Here is a 16,162-nt window from a genome sequence, read left to right on the forward strand (position 1 = left end):
CTGCCACCAGAATCCGACCTTTCAATGGAAATAAACATGTGGCAAGATAATAATACAGTGGTACCTTGGAAGTTGAACTGAATCCATTCCGGAAGTCTGTTCGACTTCCAAAACGTTCAGAAACCAAGCCACGGCTTCCAATTGGTTGCAGGAAGTTCCTGCAGCCAATCGGAAGCTATGGAAGCCCCGTCAGACGTTTGGGTTCCAAAGAACGTTCGCAAACTGGAACACTCACTTCTGGGTTTGCGATGTTTGGGAGCTAAAACATCCAAGTACCAATGCATTTGACAACCAAGGTAAAGCTGTAATAATATAGAAATGTGAACAACTGAATTTAAGACTGGAAAATGAGAAGCCGAGAGAAATAAAAACTGATGAATTTTGCCCATCCCTACTTATGATGAATCCTCCCTTGAATAAATGTTAATGAGTCCGTGCTCTAAAATAGCTCCATAAAAGAATGGATGGCGTTACCTTCAGGATATACCTGTGGAAGAACAAGGCCAGCAGTTGAACCAGATCAAAGTGCACGTAGCCATCCTTCTTCTCAATCCCAGCAATATTGGGCAAAGCAAGTGGCTCTTCTGCGTAGACCCCACAATAGGCCTTGGTGGTCCAAGGAAAGAATCCAAACTGAGAAAAGTATTTGACCACAACTGTTACCTGGCAAGGGAAGGAAAGGGCACAGTCCTCAAAGATGCTGGATTCCACAGGCAAAGGGCTGGGAATATGGGAACACAACCCAATTTTATTATGAGAAATTGACCCCCTGCATTTATCCCAATTATTTGACAATTTCATTTTCAGAAAAGTTCCGCGGAAATTGTATGAGGCCCAGATAACACGTTCAACGTGTGCCCTTGTCAGTGTGGTGTAGTGGTTAAGAGGAGTGGACTCGTAATCTGGTGAACCGGGTTCGTGTCCCCGCTCCTCCACATGTAGCTGCTCTCTGAAATCTCTCAGCCTCACTCACCTCACAGAGTGTTTGTTGTGGGGAAGGAAGGGAAAAGGAGATTGTTAGCTGCTTTGAGACTCCCTAGGTTAGTGATAAAGTGGGATATCAAATCCAAACTCCTCTTCTTCTTCTTCTTGCTGGATTCAACTATGATATATAAGTTTCTGCTCTATCTGTTTGACACAGGGCATACTGGATGCCCTTAAACAAATTTATTTCCCAATGCCTTTAGCAGGGATACAAAAGCCCAAGCACCTGGGTCCCATCAATCAAGATGCCTAGATTGAGGAAGAGGGTTGGAATAAGGTTTCCCATCCTCCCTTATGTGGCAGAGTGGGTTGCCAGGTTGCCATCCTCTCCTATATATCAGGAATGGGGAACCTCTGACACCAAAAAGGCTGCATTTGCTTCTGGACAACATACCAGTGATGGTAGGGGCTAGTGGGTAGAGCAACAAATGTAAATATTATCTTCGTACAGAGGGCCAGATAGAGATGCTTAGAGAAACACAACTGACCCCCAGAAGCATGGCCTAGCCCCCATTTTTGGTCCCAACCACTGCTGACATGAATCTCTTGGAAAGTGGACACCAAAGGAAGATGAGCCCGAGGCTCAAAAAGGTTCCTTGCGCTGTTCTATAATATCCTTTGTTCCTAGTTGCAACAAGTAGCTCTTCAATGGAGGAAGAGATTGTTAAGTATAATTGTTTAATTGTACATTGAAATGGAAAATGACTCTGTTCCATTGAAATTCCATTGAAGCTAAGAAGAGCTCTCTGAGTGCCTAATGGATTGATAATTAACTTAGGATGTTTATCTGCTACTCTCTTATGTAGTGTTTAACCTTAGATCACATGGTACGGTTATTCAGTTGCAAATCTCCATTATGAAGGAGTGGTCCTTTGTTCTCAGTCACCAGAGAAGAAAGGTGTGCAAATGAGTCTCTCCTGGAGAAAACAGCCTCAGGCTGGAATGCAGGCTAATGGAGTCTATGTCTGGAGAGAAAGACACTTGATTTCAGGTCTGTTTGGAGTAATTTGATATTTTTAAGAAGCTGGACCTGTGCATGGAGAAGCACATGATTTTATGCAACTATTTGGATGTATCATTATTATTTTATGCTCTGTTTGAATAAAGTTGTGTTAGTAAAGCTTTGGAAACATATTTTAGTCTGGACAATTTTTATTCTAAGATGACCCGGTTTTTATTCACCCTATGACTTCAAGCTGCACAATATTAATATCTGTAATAGGGCTCCCAAGTCAGAGGCTAAAACTTCTAGGAAGACTAGCAGAACAACACACAGATGAGAATATCACTCAGCCATATAAGCAGGATCTACTCAACACTCACCTCAGTGTAAATGATGGCTGTCATCCAGAAGAATTTTGTAGGCCTTGGAATAGACAGCATGGCCCACAGAAATATCAGGATAGGTAGAACCAAAGTGAGGATGGATGCGGAGACCATGTGGTTTAGAATGATCACAAAATAACACAGCATTTCTGACTTAGACACCATAGCATTGTACAAAGCAACTCCCAGCTTCAGGGGCCTGGGAAGGCTCTGGTAGAACTTATCTGACTGCTCCAGCTCATTGTCATGAAATACCCTGCATGACATAAAAAAAGAAAAGAAATGTAGATTATTTCCATTTGTTCAATAAGGCATGTCCACTGGCTTGTACATTTTAGAACTAGTAGTGCAGTTAGATTAGACTGGGGCAGAAGATAAAACAGATTTCCCCAACCTGGTGTTTTGGACTGGAGTTCCTATCAGCTGTCCTGGAGTTGAACTCCAAAATATTTGATAGCCATCTTAAAATATCTAAAGGGGAATCATATGGAGGATGGAGCAAGCTTGTTTTCTCCTGGTCCAGATGGTGGGACCCGAACCGATGGATTCAAGTTACAAGAAAGGAGATTCCAAATGCACATCAGGAAGAACTTTCTGACGGTAAGAGCTGCTCGACAGTGGAAAGGACTCCTTTGGAAGGTGGTAGACTCTTTCAGAGGGACGCGGGTGGCGCTGTGGGTTAAACCACAGAGCCTAGGACTTGCTGATCAGAAGGTCGTGGTTCGAATCCCCGCGACGGGGTGAGCTCCCGTTGCTCAGTCCCAGTTCCTGCCAACCTAGCAGTTCGAAAGCATGTCAAAGTGCAAGTAGATAAATAGGTACTGCTCTGGCAGGAAGGTAAACAACATTTCTGTGCACTGCTCTGGTTCGCCAGAGGCAGCTTAGTCATGCTGGCTACATGATCCGGAAGCTGTACACCGGCTCCCTCGGCCAGTAAAGCAAGATGAGAGCCGCAACCCCAGAGTCAGCCACGACTGGACCTAATAGTCAGGGGTCCCTTTACCTTTACCTTAGACTCTCTTTCAGTGGTGGTTGTTAAGCAGAGGTTGGGTGGCCAACTGCCATGGATGCTTTAGCCAAGATTCCTGCATAGCAGGGGGTTGGACTGGATGACCCTCAGGGTCCCTTCCAATTCTACAATTCTATGATATCAAAGGCGCCAGGTTGGAGAAGATGGATATAAATTATTCATGAAGGTAAATATATACCTGTTCATTTATCATATTATGTTCATTTATTGTAGTTATTACATGGCACAAAATATTTAAAAGCTCAAATCCCACATTAACAAAGAGCATGCATTAGATAAAGCAAATCACTTACGATCTTGGGAACGGGTTTTGCCCAATCCACATTTTTGGAAGCAACGTCCCCTAATATGAAGTATTTTTGCATGTTATTTTCACTCACACATGCATTTTCATTCATGCTTTCCCCTAGCACGCGCATTCGGTTTTTTACATGTTACTTGGCTGGAGAACTGTTTTCCACAACCGATGTGAGCTGCAACTGCATTTTGGTTCATGCAATGCTTCAGGAAGTGCAAATTAGGCAGGGTTCCCTTTTTAAACACAAACTGAGCTGAAATTTCTCCCCTGTCCCTAGTTGCAAATCTAGCAAAATCTGGATAGCCACAGGTTCCCCATCCCTCCAGTATACTCAATTAGTTGATGCTTAAATGCAATAAGATTCTTGCCTGTTCAGGAGCCATTCACTGGCTGTCATTGTAGCAGGAACATTGCTCGATGGTGGTGCACCTGATTCTTCACTTCTCACAAATAGGGAATGTGTAGATCCTTCCATTACTGATGAAGAGGAGCCCCAGCTGGCAAATTCTGTACAGGAAGATGCTGAAGTGAGCCCTTGGGGGCCGAGCCCATTGTGGCTCCCTTCTTCCACCTTCTTATTTCCAGTCACACCCCTGGAAGCATCGCTGGATCTCCTGCTCCCCAAAGGCAGAAAACATCAACATCCAAGTCAGTAAGGTCCCACCTGCCTTAGACACTCTTATACACTTTAAATAGCCATGGCTTCCCTCCTGGAAACTCTGGTTTGTTGAGGGTGCTGAGTGTTGTTAGGAGACCCTAAAGCTATGGTTTTCCCAGTAGTGATGTATGGAAGTGAGAGCTGGACCATGAAGAAGGCTGATCACCGAAGAATTGATGCTTTTGAATTATGGTGCTGGAGGAGACTCTTGAGAGTCCTATGGACTGCAAGAAGATCAAACCTATCCGTTCTTAAGGAAATCAGCCCTGAGTGCTCACTGGAAGGACAGATCGTGAAGCTGAGGCTCCAATACTTTGGCCACCTCATGAGAAGAGAAGACTCCCTGGAAAAGACCCTGATGTTGGGAAAGATGGAGGGCACAAGGAGAAGGGGACGGCAGAGGACAAGATGGTTGGACAGTGTTCTCAAATCTACACCATGAGTTTGACCAAACTGTGGGATACAGTGGAAAACAGGAGTGCCTGGCGTGCTCTGGTCCATGGGGTCACAAAGAGTCGGACACGACTAAAGGACTAAACAATAACATCCCCCTCACAGAGTTCCAGCCCTCAGAGTTCACAGCTAAAGACTTCTCTCTACGCTCTTGCTGAATAAAAAGAAATGAATAAAGGAAAAGTCACAGCAAGGGAATTTGTTGGGCATTTCCAACTGTCGGCAACAAGTTACTATTCACCTGCGGATCTGCACAAGGGATGGGCCCTCATACTCTCCAGGTGGGCACTGGGGTGACCTGTTGTTGGTCTCATTCATCTCTGTTGTTTCAGCTTCACTTTTTCCATAATCTGGTTGGATTTTCTCCAGGTTATAATACTGAAGGACAATGTCCGCTGAGGCCACTTTTCCCTTTAAAGAAAAACTAGTTAGTTAGTGTAATGTTTTCTAGGGGTTGCTCGTGCGCAAGCAGGCAACTATCTCCCTGGCTGGGTGCAAACACCTGGCTGGGCTGCCAAAGTAAACCTTATCTGTCCGGACCACCACTCACCCGTGGCTGACTCAGTCGCTGGCAGAATCCGTGAGTGGGCATTTCTTAAACTTCTTCCAGCAAAGAAGCTCTTTGACGCCCAGTCTCCGCCTACTCTCTCTGCGCGGGAGCTTTCTGCGCAGAGAGGGCATGGGCAACAGAGGACCCCTACTCTCCCCGCTGGTCCCAGGCAAGGAGTCATGGGACCGCCTTGCCACTTCAGCCTCCTGCCCCCCCCTCTCCACTGGTGCTACGCTGATTTCCTTCCCCAGAAGATGGGCTGCTTCTCTCAATCCCTGGATGCTCTCTATGATCCCTCTGGCTTTTGCTCTCTCCCTCCGGCACTGATGGCAGTTCCCTGACAGTTAGTTAGGGCTTACCCATTCTTCCTCTTGCCCTGCTGCTTTCACCTGGGGAAAACTGCTCTTTAGAGCTCATTCAGAGCAAACAGCAATTCAGGTTTTGCATAAAGACCTTGGGTTTTAGAAAGACTTTGGATAGTAGCCAACACTGCTGTTCCGCTAACACAGTTCATTTCTGCTTGCACAATGGAATTTCCCTCTCCCTGTGCACACACAGACAAAATCTGCTCCAGAGGAAGTCCTGTTGCATGAGCACGATTCAGCATGTGAAGCACTGGAGACATAGGAGTCAACTTCAGTCCCCCCCAATAAGATTTGAGAGGGCCAGGGGCCTACAAAGTTGATGAGCATTACCATTCAAATGGTGTGTGTGTGTGTGTAGTGTTATGTGATCGATGATGTGGGGAGGGGCTTACCTGGGCCCCCGCTGGTACCCCTGATTTGCACCCCTGATTGGATACAACACTCTATAAAAGCTGTTACTATATTCTGAATTGTTTGCTTTGGAGATTTCAGTTCTTCAGAGGACATTCCAACCAGACCCTGGAAGCTGAGAAACTAATTCAGTGGGTGGGACTTAAGGATGCCATCCAGAATCTGTATGCTGTACTCTTCCAACTTGATCTGCTACTGCTTGCTTTTCTAAACCGGGAAACAGTGTCAAGGTCTGGAGAGCTTACCTTCTGAATCTCCCGCCAAATCATGCATTTTTCTATCCTCAGCACATTTGCTACATCCAGGTTATCTTTACAAAGCAAATTCAGTGCCTCTGTGGTGTCATCCAGCAACGCTTGGATAAAAACCCAAGTGAACTTAACAATGTTGGTTGCTCTTTGAAGGATGTTTTCTGCTGAGAAGAGAAAGCACATGTAAGAATCACCAAGAGCCTTGACGCAACCCAAAATATCTTTTGTACGCCTGAAACTTCACCCCCATTTTCTGCATCAACTGCAGCATCTGAAGTTCTCCCAAGATTGGAGATGGCTTGTTTGGCGGTGCAAATGCTTTGTTTTATTTTTTTACTTGGAGAAATCTCTACTCTTCCTCAGGTCACAGATGAAAATGAAGAGTTTGGATTTGATATCCCGCTTTATCACTACCCGAAGGAGTCTCAAAGCGGCTAACATTCTCCTTTCCCTTCCTCCCCCACAACAAACACTCTGTGAGGTGAGTGGGGCTGAGAGACTTCAGAGAAGTGTGACTAGACAACCTTCTAACAATTCTATTCCCTCATACCAATGATTACTATCTGAGTCTCATCCCATCTCTGCCTTCTTTCAGATGTCTTCTGAAAACAGGACTTTGTTTAGACAGGACTTTGTTTAGACAGGACTTTGCAATATTATGTTTTCTTCCTTTTTAACCAACCAGTATTTACTGATGTTTTGTTTTTATTTAAATTAAAATGCAAAATCAAGCTTAGAACAAAATCATCACAGAAAACAGGTAAGAAATATAAAGGCAAAGGGGCGGGCAGAGACATTAGCAATACATTCCAGACTTCAGGTATAATGGAAATTATAACAAGTCTATATAAATAAAAACACCACAAACAGAGATATGCCTTGTTTTCCAAGGGAATCAGCTGCATTTCCAGTTTTTGAAGGTCTGCATGCATTGCTATTTTATTGTATTATAAAGAGAAGGGATTTTCCTCAGAGCCACAGGTGAGGAAAGAGTTACATTTCCCCTCCACGTTTGCAGGAATCCTGATAATTATCAACACTTATACACATGTGCATGAACAGATGCTCTTTATCACTGAGCTACAGACCCCGACGAAAGTAGTTATCAACGGAAAAACACTGGGCATTTTACAAGAACCGTTTGATTAAGAGTAATTGCCAGTACCATATTGAGGCTCTGACTCTTCCTTTCCTTCCTCAGCAATAGCACGCCAAATATTTCCTAGGTAGATATGCAGAGGAATTAATCACCTGGCTCATCCACGTCCTCTTCTGGGGCTGACTTCTCCAGATTTTCTTCCCAGGATTCCATTTTCCCGTTGGCTGAAGCACAGCAGAACAACACATTGGAAGAGCATCCCAGAATTGTGAACCCAACCCCACACCTGCCGTGATGTGTGACACAGAAATTCCAGTTTTTGCCATTGGAAATTTACTGAGAAAGATGCAAGGGGGAGAGGAATCTAGCTTTCCACGTGCAGGAATTTTTTTAAAAGTGTGGAAACATAAAAAAATGTGACACACACCCCCCCCTCCAGTCTGAAGTTGTAAAGCCCAGGCAAGACTGTACCTCATGTTTAGGGTATCCGCCTGTCATTATTATAACACATACCGTATTTTTTGCTCTATAGGACTCACTTTTTCCCTCCTAAAAAGTAAGGGGAAATGTGTGCGCGTCTTATGGAGCGAATGCAGGCTGTGCAGCTATCCCAGAAGCCAGAACAGCAATCCCTCTTGCTGCTTTCACTGCGCAGCAATCCCTCTTGCTGTTCTGGCTTCTGAGATTCAGAATTTTTTTTTCTTGTTTTCCTCCTCCAAAAACTATGTGCGTCTTGTGGTCTGGTGCGTCTTATAGAGCGAAAAATACTGTATTTATTTGTATACTGCTAAATTGCCAAGGTGGCTTCTAAAGTGGTTTACAAGTATCATTTCTACTACCTGCCAATTGGCACTGCTGCTGCTGCTCCTTCCCTCGGTCCCTGATTTCATCCAGCTCCCTCATCTTTAGAGCTGACTTTGAACTGGTCATCCAGGCTTCATAGGCAAGCTGCGAAAAAGTGAAGCTTGTTATTCAACAGTTCTTTAGGGTGGGAGTGAGGCAAGGGGAGAGTCCATCAAACTACATCATTTCTGCCTGGATTTAACTTTGAGGTAGAAATCTAGGACAGGAGCACCTGCAGTCGCCACGATGGTATATGGCACCTTCCCTGCATCCCCTTCAAAGATCCAAAAGGCAGAACAGACAAATCTTTGCTCTTCCTGCTCGGATCCTGTTTGCCCTGGTCCAGTCTCTCCTATGTTGAACATGCTTTGCTGGGCAGAGCAGATGTGCAAAGAGTTTCTGTCTGGGACTAAGTACATATAATAAAATACTAGGTGCAATGAAGTCCTAATCTTAATTATGCGTCTTTGCCATAGGGAAGGGATTGCAGATGTAGGACAGCTACAATATTCAACACTTTTTGCATTTGTTTCTCCCCCACCCTCTGTTTTGTGTAACATCCTGACTGACGAAGAGTTCTGGGCCACTCAAAAGCTTACCAATATTTTGTGTTGCACCCAGCTTTGGATTTGGGTGGGTGGGGGTTTGTTCTGGATAAGTGGGACTACCTTTGCTTTTTATGAATGAATTTGATCCTCACAGTCCACATTTCCCATTGGCAGGATGATTCCCTTTGCCCTTATTCCCGAAGTTCTGTCTCCCCGCCCTCAACGCAGCTCTTTTTGCTCTCCTGGAAGAATTACCACACACCTGGAATGCTGTTTTCTTCTTCAGAGATTCCTTCTCACTCTTTTCAGTGGGCCCCTGTTCCTCTTCGTCCTCGCTATCCGTCTCAAAGAGGTAATAGCTCCCACTTCGAACCACTGAAATTTGATGTAGGAAGCAGACACAACTGAGAACTTGAAAAGTCTTGTGGAACTCAGTGCCACCACACATCCATTTCATACTTGTCACCGTGCATCAATTCACCCCCCTAGTTTCAAACCTACCTACCCTTGGTTTTATACTTATTCCATAAAATTTGTGCACTGCTTGAGTGCTTTTAAAAGTTTCATAGTGGTTTTTCTTTTCTTTGCAGCCACTAAAACATATTAGAACTTCCTCTTCCACCCAGCCTACTGCGCCAAGAAGATGACAGAAGTCCACACCTCAACCATCTGAGTGTTAGTTCAAAGATGTTAATGGGTAACTATTGCACTGCAGAACCACCACTGTGCAGGTCAGAGGACCTTTCAGAATAGTTCTAAGACCTCCCCTAAGATCAGCCCCTTTGGGGCTGAAGAATAATGGGGAAATGTCAATGCATGCCGACATGTTGATTTTAATTTAATTTAATCTGTAGCTGCATGTCAATCTCTGGGATGCAATGGCCTACATATGGAACTGACTGCAACAAGATGTAATGCTGGTCACTGGTTCTAAAAGGGGAGTAGACCCATTAATAGAAGAAAGGTCTATTGGCCATTTTTAACCAAGAGAGCTAAATGGAATCTTCAGGTTCAAAGGCAGTACAGTGGTACCTCGGGTTACATACGCTTCAGGTTACAGACTCCACTAACCCAGAAATATTATCTTGGGTTAAGAACTTTGCTTCAGGATGAGAACAGAAATCGTGCAGTGGCGGCGCAGCAGCAGTGGGAGGCCCCATTAGCTAAAGTATTGCTTCAGGTTAAGAACAGTTTCAGGTTAAGAATAGACCTCCAGAAAGAATTAAGTACTTAACCTGAGGTACCACTGTATATCTTTGAATGTTAGCTACTGGGGGAACCCTGTGAGTTTTGCATGCTGCTTACATAAATAAATAAATCTGCTTCCCAGCTAATCAGCATTATCTTCTTGATCAAGCCAACGTTGTTTGATGAATTGATCTAACCCATTAATTGTTTGGATTTTGCAATCCCTGGAGTAGTCAACGAAGCAACATACAGCCTGGATGGGGAAGTTATAGCCTCGCGAGTGTCGTTGGACTCCACCTCCCATCATTCCCAGCCAGCATGACCAATGATCAGGGATGAATGGAGTTGTAGTCCAATGACATTCGAAGGACCACAGGTTCTCCAACCCTGGGGTAAAATATTGGTCAAACAGTGATTTTTAAATAGAAAACTTTAGCTGCAAGGGGACAAGGTGTCACACTAAGGCAGGGGTCTGCAACCCGCGGCTCCGGAGCCGCATGTGGCTCTTTTACACCTTTGCCGCGGCTCCGGGGCGGAGCGAGGGGAGGAGGTGCATTGTGCGCCCCGACACTCCCCACTGTGGCGGGCACTGTACTGGCTGTGACGTTGCATGGGGGCGGTGCGTGTGTTAGTCACGCACCGTCCTGACATCACCTTCCCGTCCGCTGTCAGATCAGACATTAAGGTAAGGAACAATATATGCAGTGTTATATTTGTTTTAAATGTCGCAATGGTTTTGCGGCTCCCAGTTTTTTTTTCTTCGGAAACGGGTCCAAGTGGCTCTTTTTGTCTTAAAGGTTGCAGACCCCTGCACTAAGGGAACCATTGTAAACACAAGAGATTTACTTGAAGTGTGAGTGACCCAGGGTTGCCACCATGTCTTTTTGCCTTCATTTTCCTTCTTGATAGCATCATCCTCTGCAAAAGAGCCCAGGAAAAAAACCTACTCAATAAAATGTTCCCATGGACAGGCAGTTAAAGCATGCCCTGCAACCCCACACATGATTCATGAAGAGAAGGCAACATAAGCGGTCTGCCTCCAGCGTTTCTGAAAAGAGATCAAACTCAAGAATGGAAATCCTCCTTTCTGTATAGTTTCTAAGCCACTTGATTACAAAGACAGACTTCAAAGTGTGTGGGCAACTGCAGAAGGCAGAAGGGGCTCCATAAAATTTCCTTCATTGACCTCCTTCCATAGCTCATTGCCTCTTCCTAAGACTAGCCAACAAACAACACATTATGCAAACTTTTGTTGCTTCTGGACTGCCACTGTTTTGTGGTGTGGCTCAATCACACATACCAGCAAATTTAGGTCGTGCAATTAAAGTGGAATTGGAGCTCTTGTACCATGACCTGAACCCTGCCCCTCCCCCTCCCCCCAAAATGGACTTTCTGCAATGAGGAAAGTGATGAGAAAATGCACTGGAAGCCATTAAGCAGCCATTTATCATTTTCTAATAAGTTACATTGCAAGATACATGCCATTTAAAAACAAAACAAATGTTTTCCACCTGAATCCTCTGCTTTTTCAGACTCTTGCACAGCTTCTGGTCCCCATTTCGCCAAGGTGGTGAGATTTTTCTTTGGTTTGATCAGCTCCAGCCTATAAATTCCCCACAGAAAAACAAACACTGCCTTTGCTTTTAGTCCTCTGCAATTCATTCACAGAGCTTGCTTCTGAACACAGCAGCAAGCAGACATTCTTACATGCTACACCCTGAATGGGGCTTACTATGTAATAAGATCAAGACTTCCCTATTACTTGGGGGAGTGGCATTTATTAGAGATCACCAGCTCCCATCCAGCACCTTTAAGTGCCCTTCATCTCTTTCACAGAGATAATGGGGTAACACAGGTGGAGGGGGATTTTTTTTTAAAAAAAACAACTCTTGTGACCAGCATTATGACCCACAGAGACCAGAAGCAGGGCCCATATAACCAAAACTGCAAGGAATTCATATCACTGATAAATGTGTACCTTCCCAGAGATGCCCTGAGCATCTAAGTTCATACTACACACAGACCACACTGCAAGTCAATTTCAATCAATTTCAGTATCTGTCCAAAATGCTGTGCTTTTTAAGTACTATTCAACCATCTCTCTGTTTCACTAGCTCATTTTAATACTCAGACTTTTAGAGTTTAATAATCAGAATTTTAGAGGTTCAGAAAAGAAACAGAAATACGTTGCAGTTGCCTTTCCAACCACTTCTAGTCAATTGTTATACAATTCTGTAAATAAATGTTGAGGTTGCAAGACTTACTGCTTCTTCATGGTTTGCATTGATTTTCTCTCTTCTTCCATCCTGAGTTCCACCACCTTTTTAAGCTTTACTTCAAACAGCTGAGCTCCTCTGCATGTATGAGACAATTTCGAAACCATCTTATCTACCTTATAAGTCACATTTGGATGCAAACTGGTAAGAAAAGCCAACTTCATGTTTCTTATTTCTGAAGGATGAAATCTAATGTTACTTTCCTAGCATGGGAGCTGTTCTTCAATGGTAGAAACCCGCACTGCTCTAGAAACCCATGTAAGAAAGGAATCATGCGGTTTTGACAACCAATATGGTTGAGAGAGATGCAACCCCATCAGTTGCCTAACATGTCTGATTGCTTCCTACCAAAGTCATGTTGTTTAAGTGGCATAGGATCTAGGCACAAGGAGGCCACAAATCACACTATTCCAATAACTTATAAGAAAGGCCTACATCTCACAGCAAAGGAGCAATCTAGGTCAACTGACTCTTCAACAGCCCAGTTCCGCCCAGGTCACTTATTCATCCTACCAACTTGGTTGTGCGAATTGGTCTTCAGTCTGTAGCATTGATTCCATCTCCTATCTCAATAACAATCTGCAATCTTGTTCGGATTTCATACATCTTTGCCACATACCTGAAGGCCAAGGTCTTGGCAGCCTTAAGATCTGCAACAACATAGAGGTAGTAGTAGCTAGTAAAAATCCTACGCTGGATTAGCAGGAAAGTGAAACATATCGCATCCCAGGTTATTCCTGCTTCCTTCTCAGGCAGTTCGCATATTTCATCCTCAGGTGGGTCTAGATAAGAGGAAAACACACAACATATTCTCTAGGTGGCTAGGATGTGAGTGGTTCATACAGTTTCCTTATTGTTCTAATTATGCTATTCAATGTGGAGGCCAGGGACGAGCCTTCGATTTTGTAGGGGTGACAAAACATGGTCAGTAACTGCTGGGAAAGAAGCAAATTGTAGCTTCAATTTCAGATCTTTGTGTCATTGTCCGTAGTTGAAGTTCACTGGTGATCATCAATGGGGAATTTGGCATACAAGCAATGTGGAGCACAGGTCAGGTTGTCTACTTATGCAAGTATCTAATCTGCATTTAAAACACACACACACACCCCACCCAAAATGAAATGCAGCTATGCTATGCATTGAAATCTGCATTTCTCTGAATACAGTGCAGTTCTCTAAGAAAATGATGTGTATAAAAGTACATATATCGGGGAAAGTGTACATAAAAATAAATATATTAATAAGAACAGTCCATTATATTAGAGATAATTGCTTGCAAAAATACGTATATTAGGTAAAAATGCATGCAAAAATCTAAACATTAGCTCACACTTTCATTAAAGCAGGGTGTTCAATGTGTTAGAAAAAGTAGGAGTAATCAAGCAAGAGATGAGGGACATCATAGATAGCTGTCTTCATGGGAGAAGTTGTGGAGGAGTACTCTAACATGTACAGCTTGTTACACTTTAAGAGAAAACTATATGAAGATGATTTATAGATGGTATATAACACCAAATAAGTTAGCCAAAATGTACAAAACTAAGTCTGTGTTGGAAGTGCAAAATGACAGAAGGAACGTTTTTCCATATGTGGTGGACTTGTAAAAAAGCTAAGGACTATTGGGAAACGACATATGATGAGATTAAAAAGATGTTCAAGTTGATGATTCCCAAGAAACCCAAAGCTTTTATTTTTAGGAATTATAGGTAGTGATGTACCAAAAGAGTTGGTTAATTTATTTATGTACAGTGGTACCTCCGTTTATGAACTTAATCCGTTCCAGAAGTCCGTTATTAAACCGAAACTGTTCTTAAACCAAGGCAAGCTTTCCCTAATGATGCCTCCCACCGCCTTTTTGCCCTTCCACCATTGGGATTCCGTTCGTAGACCGAGGTAAAGTTCGCAAACTGGACACTACTTCCGGTTTTGCGGAATTCGTAAACCAAATAGTTCATAAACAGGGCTGTTCTTAAAGCGAGGTACCACTGTATATAATGACAGCAGCACTAATGCTTTATGCCTAAAGATGGAAAGAAGAAGTGGTTCCAACAAAGGAAGAATGGCTTTTAAAAATAATGGAGTATGCAGAACTGGCAAGATTAATAGCAAAGATTAGAGACCAAAATGATGAAAAATTCATTGAGGGCCAGAGACGCTTTATTGAGTATTTGAAGAGCTACTACAGCAAGATGAAAACATGAGGACTTGAAATATTGAGCAACAGCATTAGTGATTAAGATAGATAGGTTAAAATGGATGTATTGAATAATCTATGTGAAATATGCAGCATTCAAGGATAAATATGGAAACCGTGGAAGAGGAGGACAGGAAGTCAATGGATAAAGTAATTTATGGTCTAGGTTAAAATCTGTAAACTGTGTGTGTGTGTGTGTGTGTGTGTGTGTGTGTGTGTGTGAGAGAGAGAGAGAGAGAGAGAGAGAGAGAGAGAGAGAGAAATAAGTTTTTTTACAAAAAAGGTAGAAGAAAACTGTGTTTCTCATCAAAAGTGTTTGATGTAAGTTGAAATACCAGAGGATCTCTCTTTCCGCATCCTACTTACCTACATCATATCCCGGTATTGTGCAGAACATACCAAAGGTCTGAATTAGCCAACAATGGCTTGTTTGTAATTTACTAAGGTACGCACATGCTCCAATCTGTGGGCAAAGAGGAAGGGAAAAAGATGACAGTTCAGGGGGACTCTAATACATTCATCTAAGCTCCAGACTGGCCCTTTCAAACCAATACAGTGAGATGATGATGACGATGATGATGATTTATTTCTTGTAACCCTCCAATCTGGCTGGGTTGCCCCAGCCACTCTGGGCAACTTCCAACGAAGTATAAAAGAACACACCAAAGCATCAAACAATAAAAGACAGTATGAGCAACGTCTCATGTTAAACAGGAGTCATCCTTGTGCATTATTTCCACATCTAAATAAACATGCAGTTGCACTTGTACCCATCCCTGAGGTGGCTTAAAGTAGCAACTGAGATCACAGTCTGTTATGGGACAATGACTACGGGTAAGGTGATAATTTTGCTCAACCTCTGCTAGCTTGACAAATACATACGGCAAGGAGGTTCTTCGCAGCTATAACCAAAGCTGTGTACGCGATCAAATAGTCCCACAGTCTGAGTATGTCTTTGACTGGCTTCAACTGGAGGCTTTGCCCAAAACGCATGAAGTAGAAACAGGCCAGGAGGTAGCCCACACAGAAGATGTTGATCCTTGTTGTCCCGGTCATAAAAATCAGGCAAAGGACAAACCAAAAGTGGTATCTGAACAAAATCACTTTCACCAAATCCAGATAAGACCTGAAGGAAACAAGAGATGAACAAATCACAAATGGCATACCTGTGACACGGGGGCATTTCCAGGTGCCCAATTGGTTGGCGCTCAATGGAATTGATAGGGTAGAAGGTAGGGAGGCTACCACTAGGGGGAGCCAGAGCTAATGGTAGCTGAAGCCAGATTGTTTTGTCCCCATCCTGCTCCCTGCTGAATTCTGCAAGGGCAACATCAGGAAGAGGAAGCTGACAGCCAGTGCCACCTTCTGGACTGGCTGAAAGTAATTAGGAGCTTGGAAAGCAGAGTTCCACTTGTCCTAATGGACCCGCCTGCACTGCCAGATGGTCACTATTTCAGAGCGGATTGATGGTCCTGTATAAATCCACACTAATGCACTATTATTGCATCAGTGATATGTTGCATAATATACCTGGGGGAAATTATTATTATTATTTGCTTTATGGAGCAATCTCTCTCTCTCTCTCTCTCTCTCTCTCTCTCTCTCTAACACACACACACACACACACACAGAGAGAGAGAGAGAGAGAGAGAGAGAGAGAGAGAGAGCGCACACAGACTCCTAGGCCC

General features: G+C 43.6%; 1 protein-coding gene across 1 annotated transcript in view; it reads right to left on the reverse strand.

Annotated features, from left to right (window-relative positions):
* Window positions 1–16,162, reverse strand: part of LOC128415479 (piezo-type mechanosensitive ion channel component 2-like) — a 65,310-nt gene that overhangs the window by 20,587 nt on the left and 28,561 nt on the right. Inside the window, exons 22-35 of the mRNA XM_053391717.1 lie at window positions 15,357–15,600; window positions 14,841–14,937; window positions 12,900–13,062; window positions 12,269–12,358; window positions 11,516–11,607; window positions 10,851–10,922; window positions 9,079–9,191; window positions 8,265–8,373; window positions 7,578–7,649; window positions 6,321–6,490; window positions 4,991–5,160; window positions 4,007–4,252; window positions 2,308–2,566; window positions 475–663 (exon numbers count right to left, since the gene is read on the reverse strand). Of these exons, the coding sequence (XP_053247692.1) occupies window positions 475–663; window positions 2,308–2,566; window positions 4,007–4,252; window positions 4,991–5,160; window positions 6,321–6,490; window positions 7,578–7,649; window positions 8,265–8,373; window positions 9,079–9,191; window positions 10,851–10,922; window positions 11,516–11,607; window positions 12,269–12,358; window positions 12,900–13,062; window positions 14,841–14,937; window positions 15,357–15,600 (2,086 nt within the window). The remainder of the gene's footprint in view (window positions 1–474; window positions 664–2,307; window positions 2,567–4,006; window positions 4,253–4,990; window positions 5,161–6,320; window positions 6,491–7,577; window positions 7,650–8,264; window positions 8,374–9,078; window positions 9,192–10,850; window positions 10,923–11,515; window positions 11,608–12,268; window positions 12,359–12,899; window positions 13,063–14,840; window positions 14,938–15,356; window positions 15,601–16,162) is intronic.

This window comes from Podarcis raffonei, chromosome 6 (genome assembly GCF_027172205.1).
Source record: "Podarcis raffonei isolate rPodRaf1 chromosome 6, rPodRaf1.pri, whole genome shotgun sequence".
NCBI classification, from domain to species: Eukaryota; Metazoa; Chordata; class Lepidosauria; order Squamata; family Lacertidae; genus Podarcis; species Podarcis raffonei.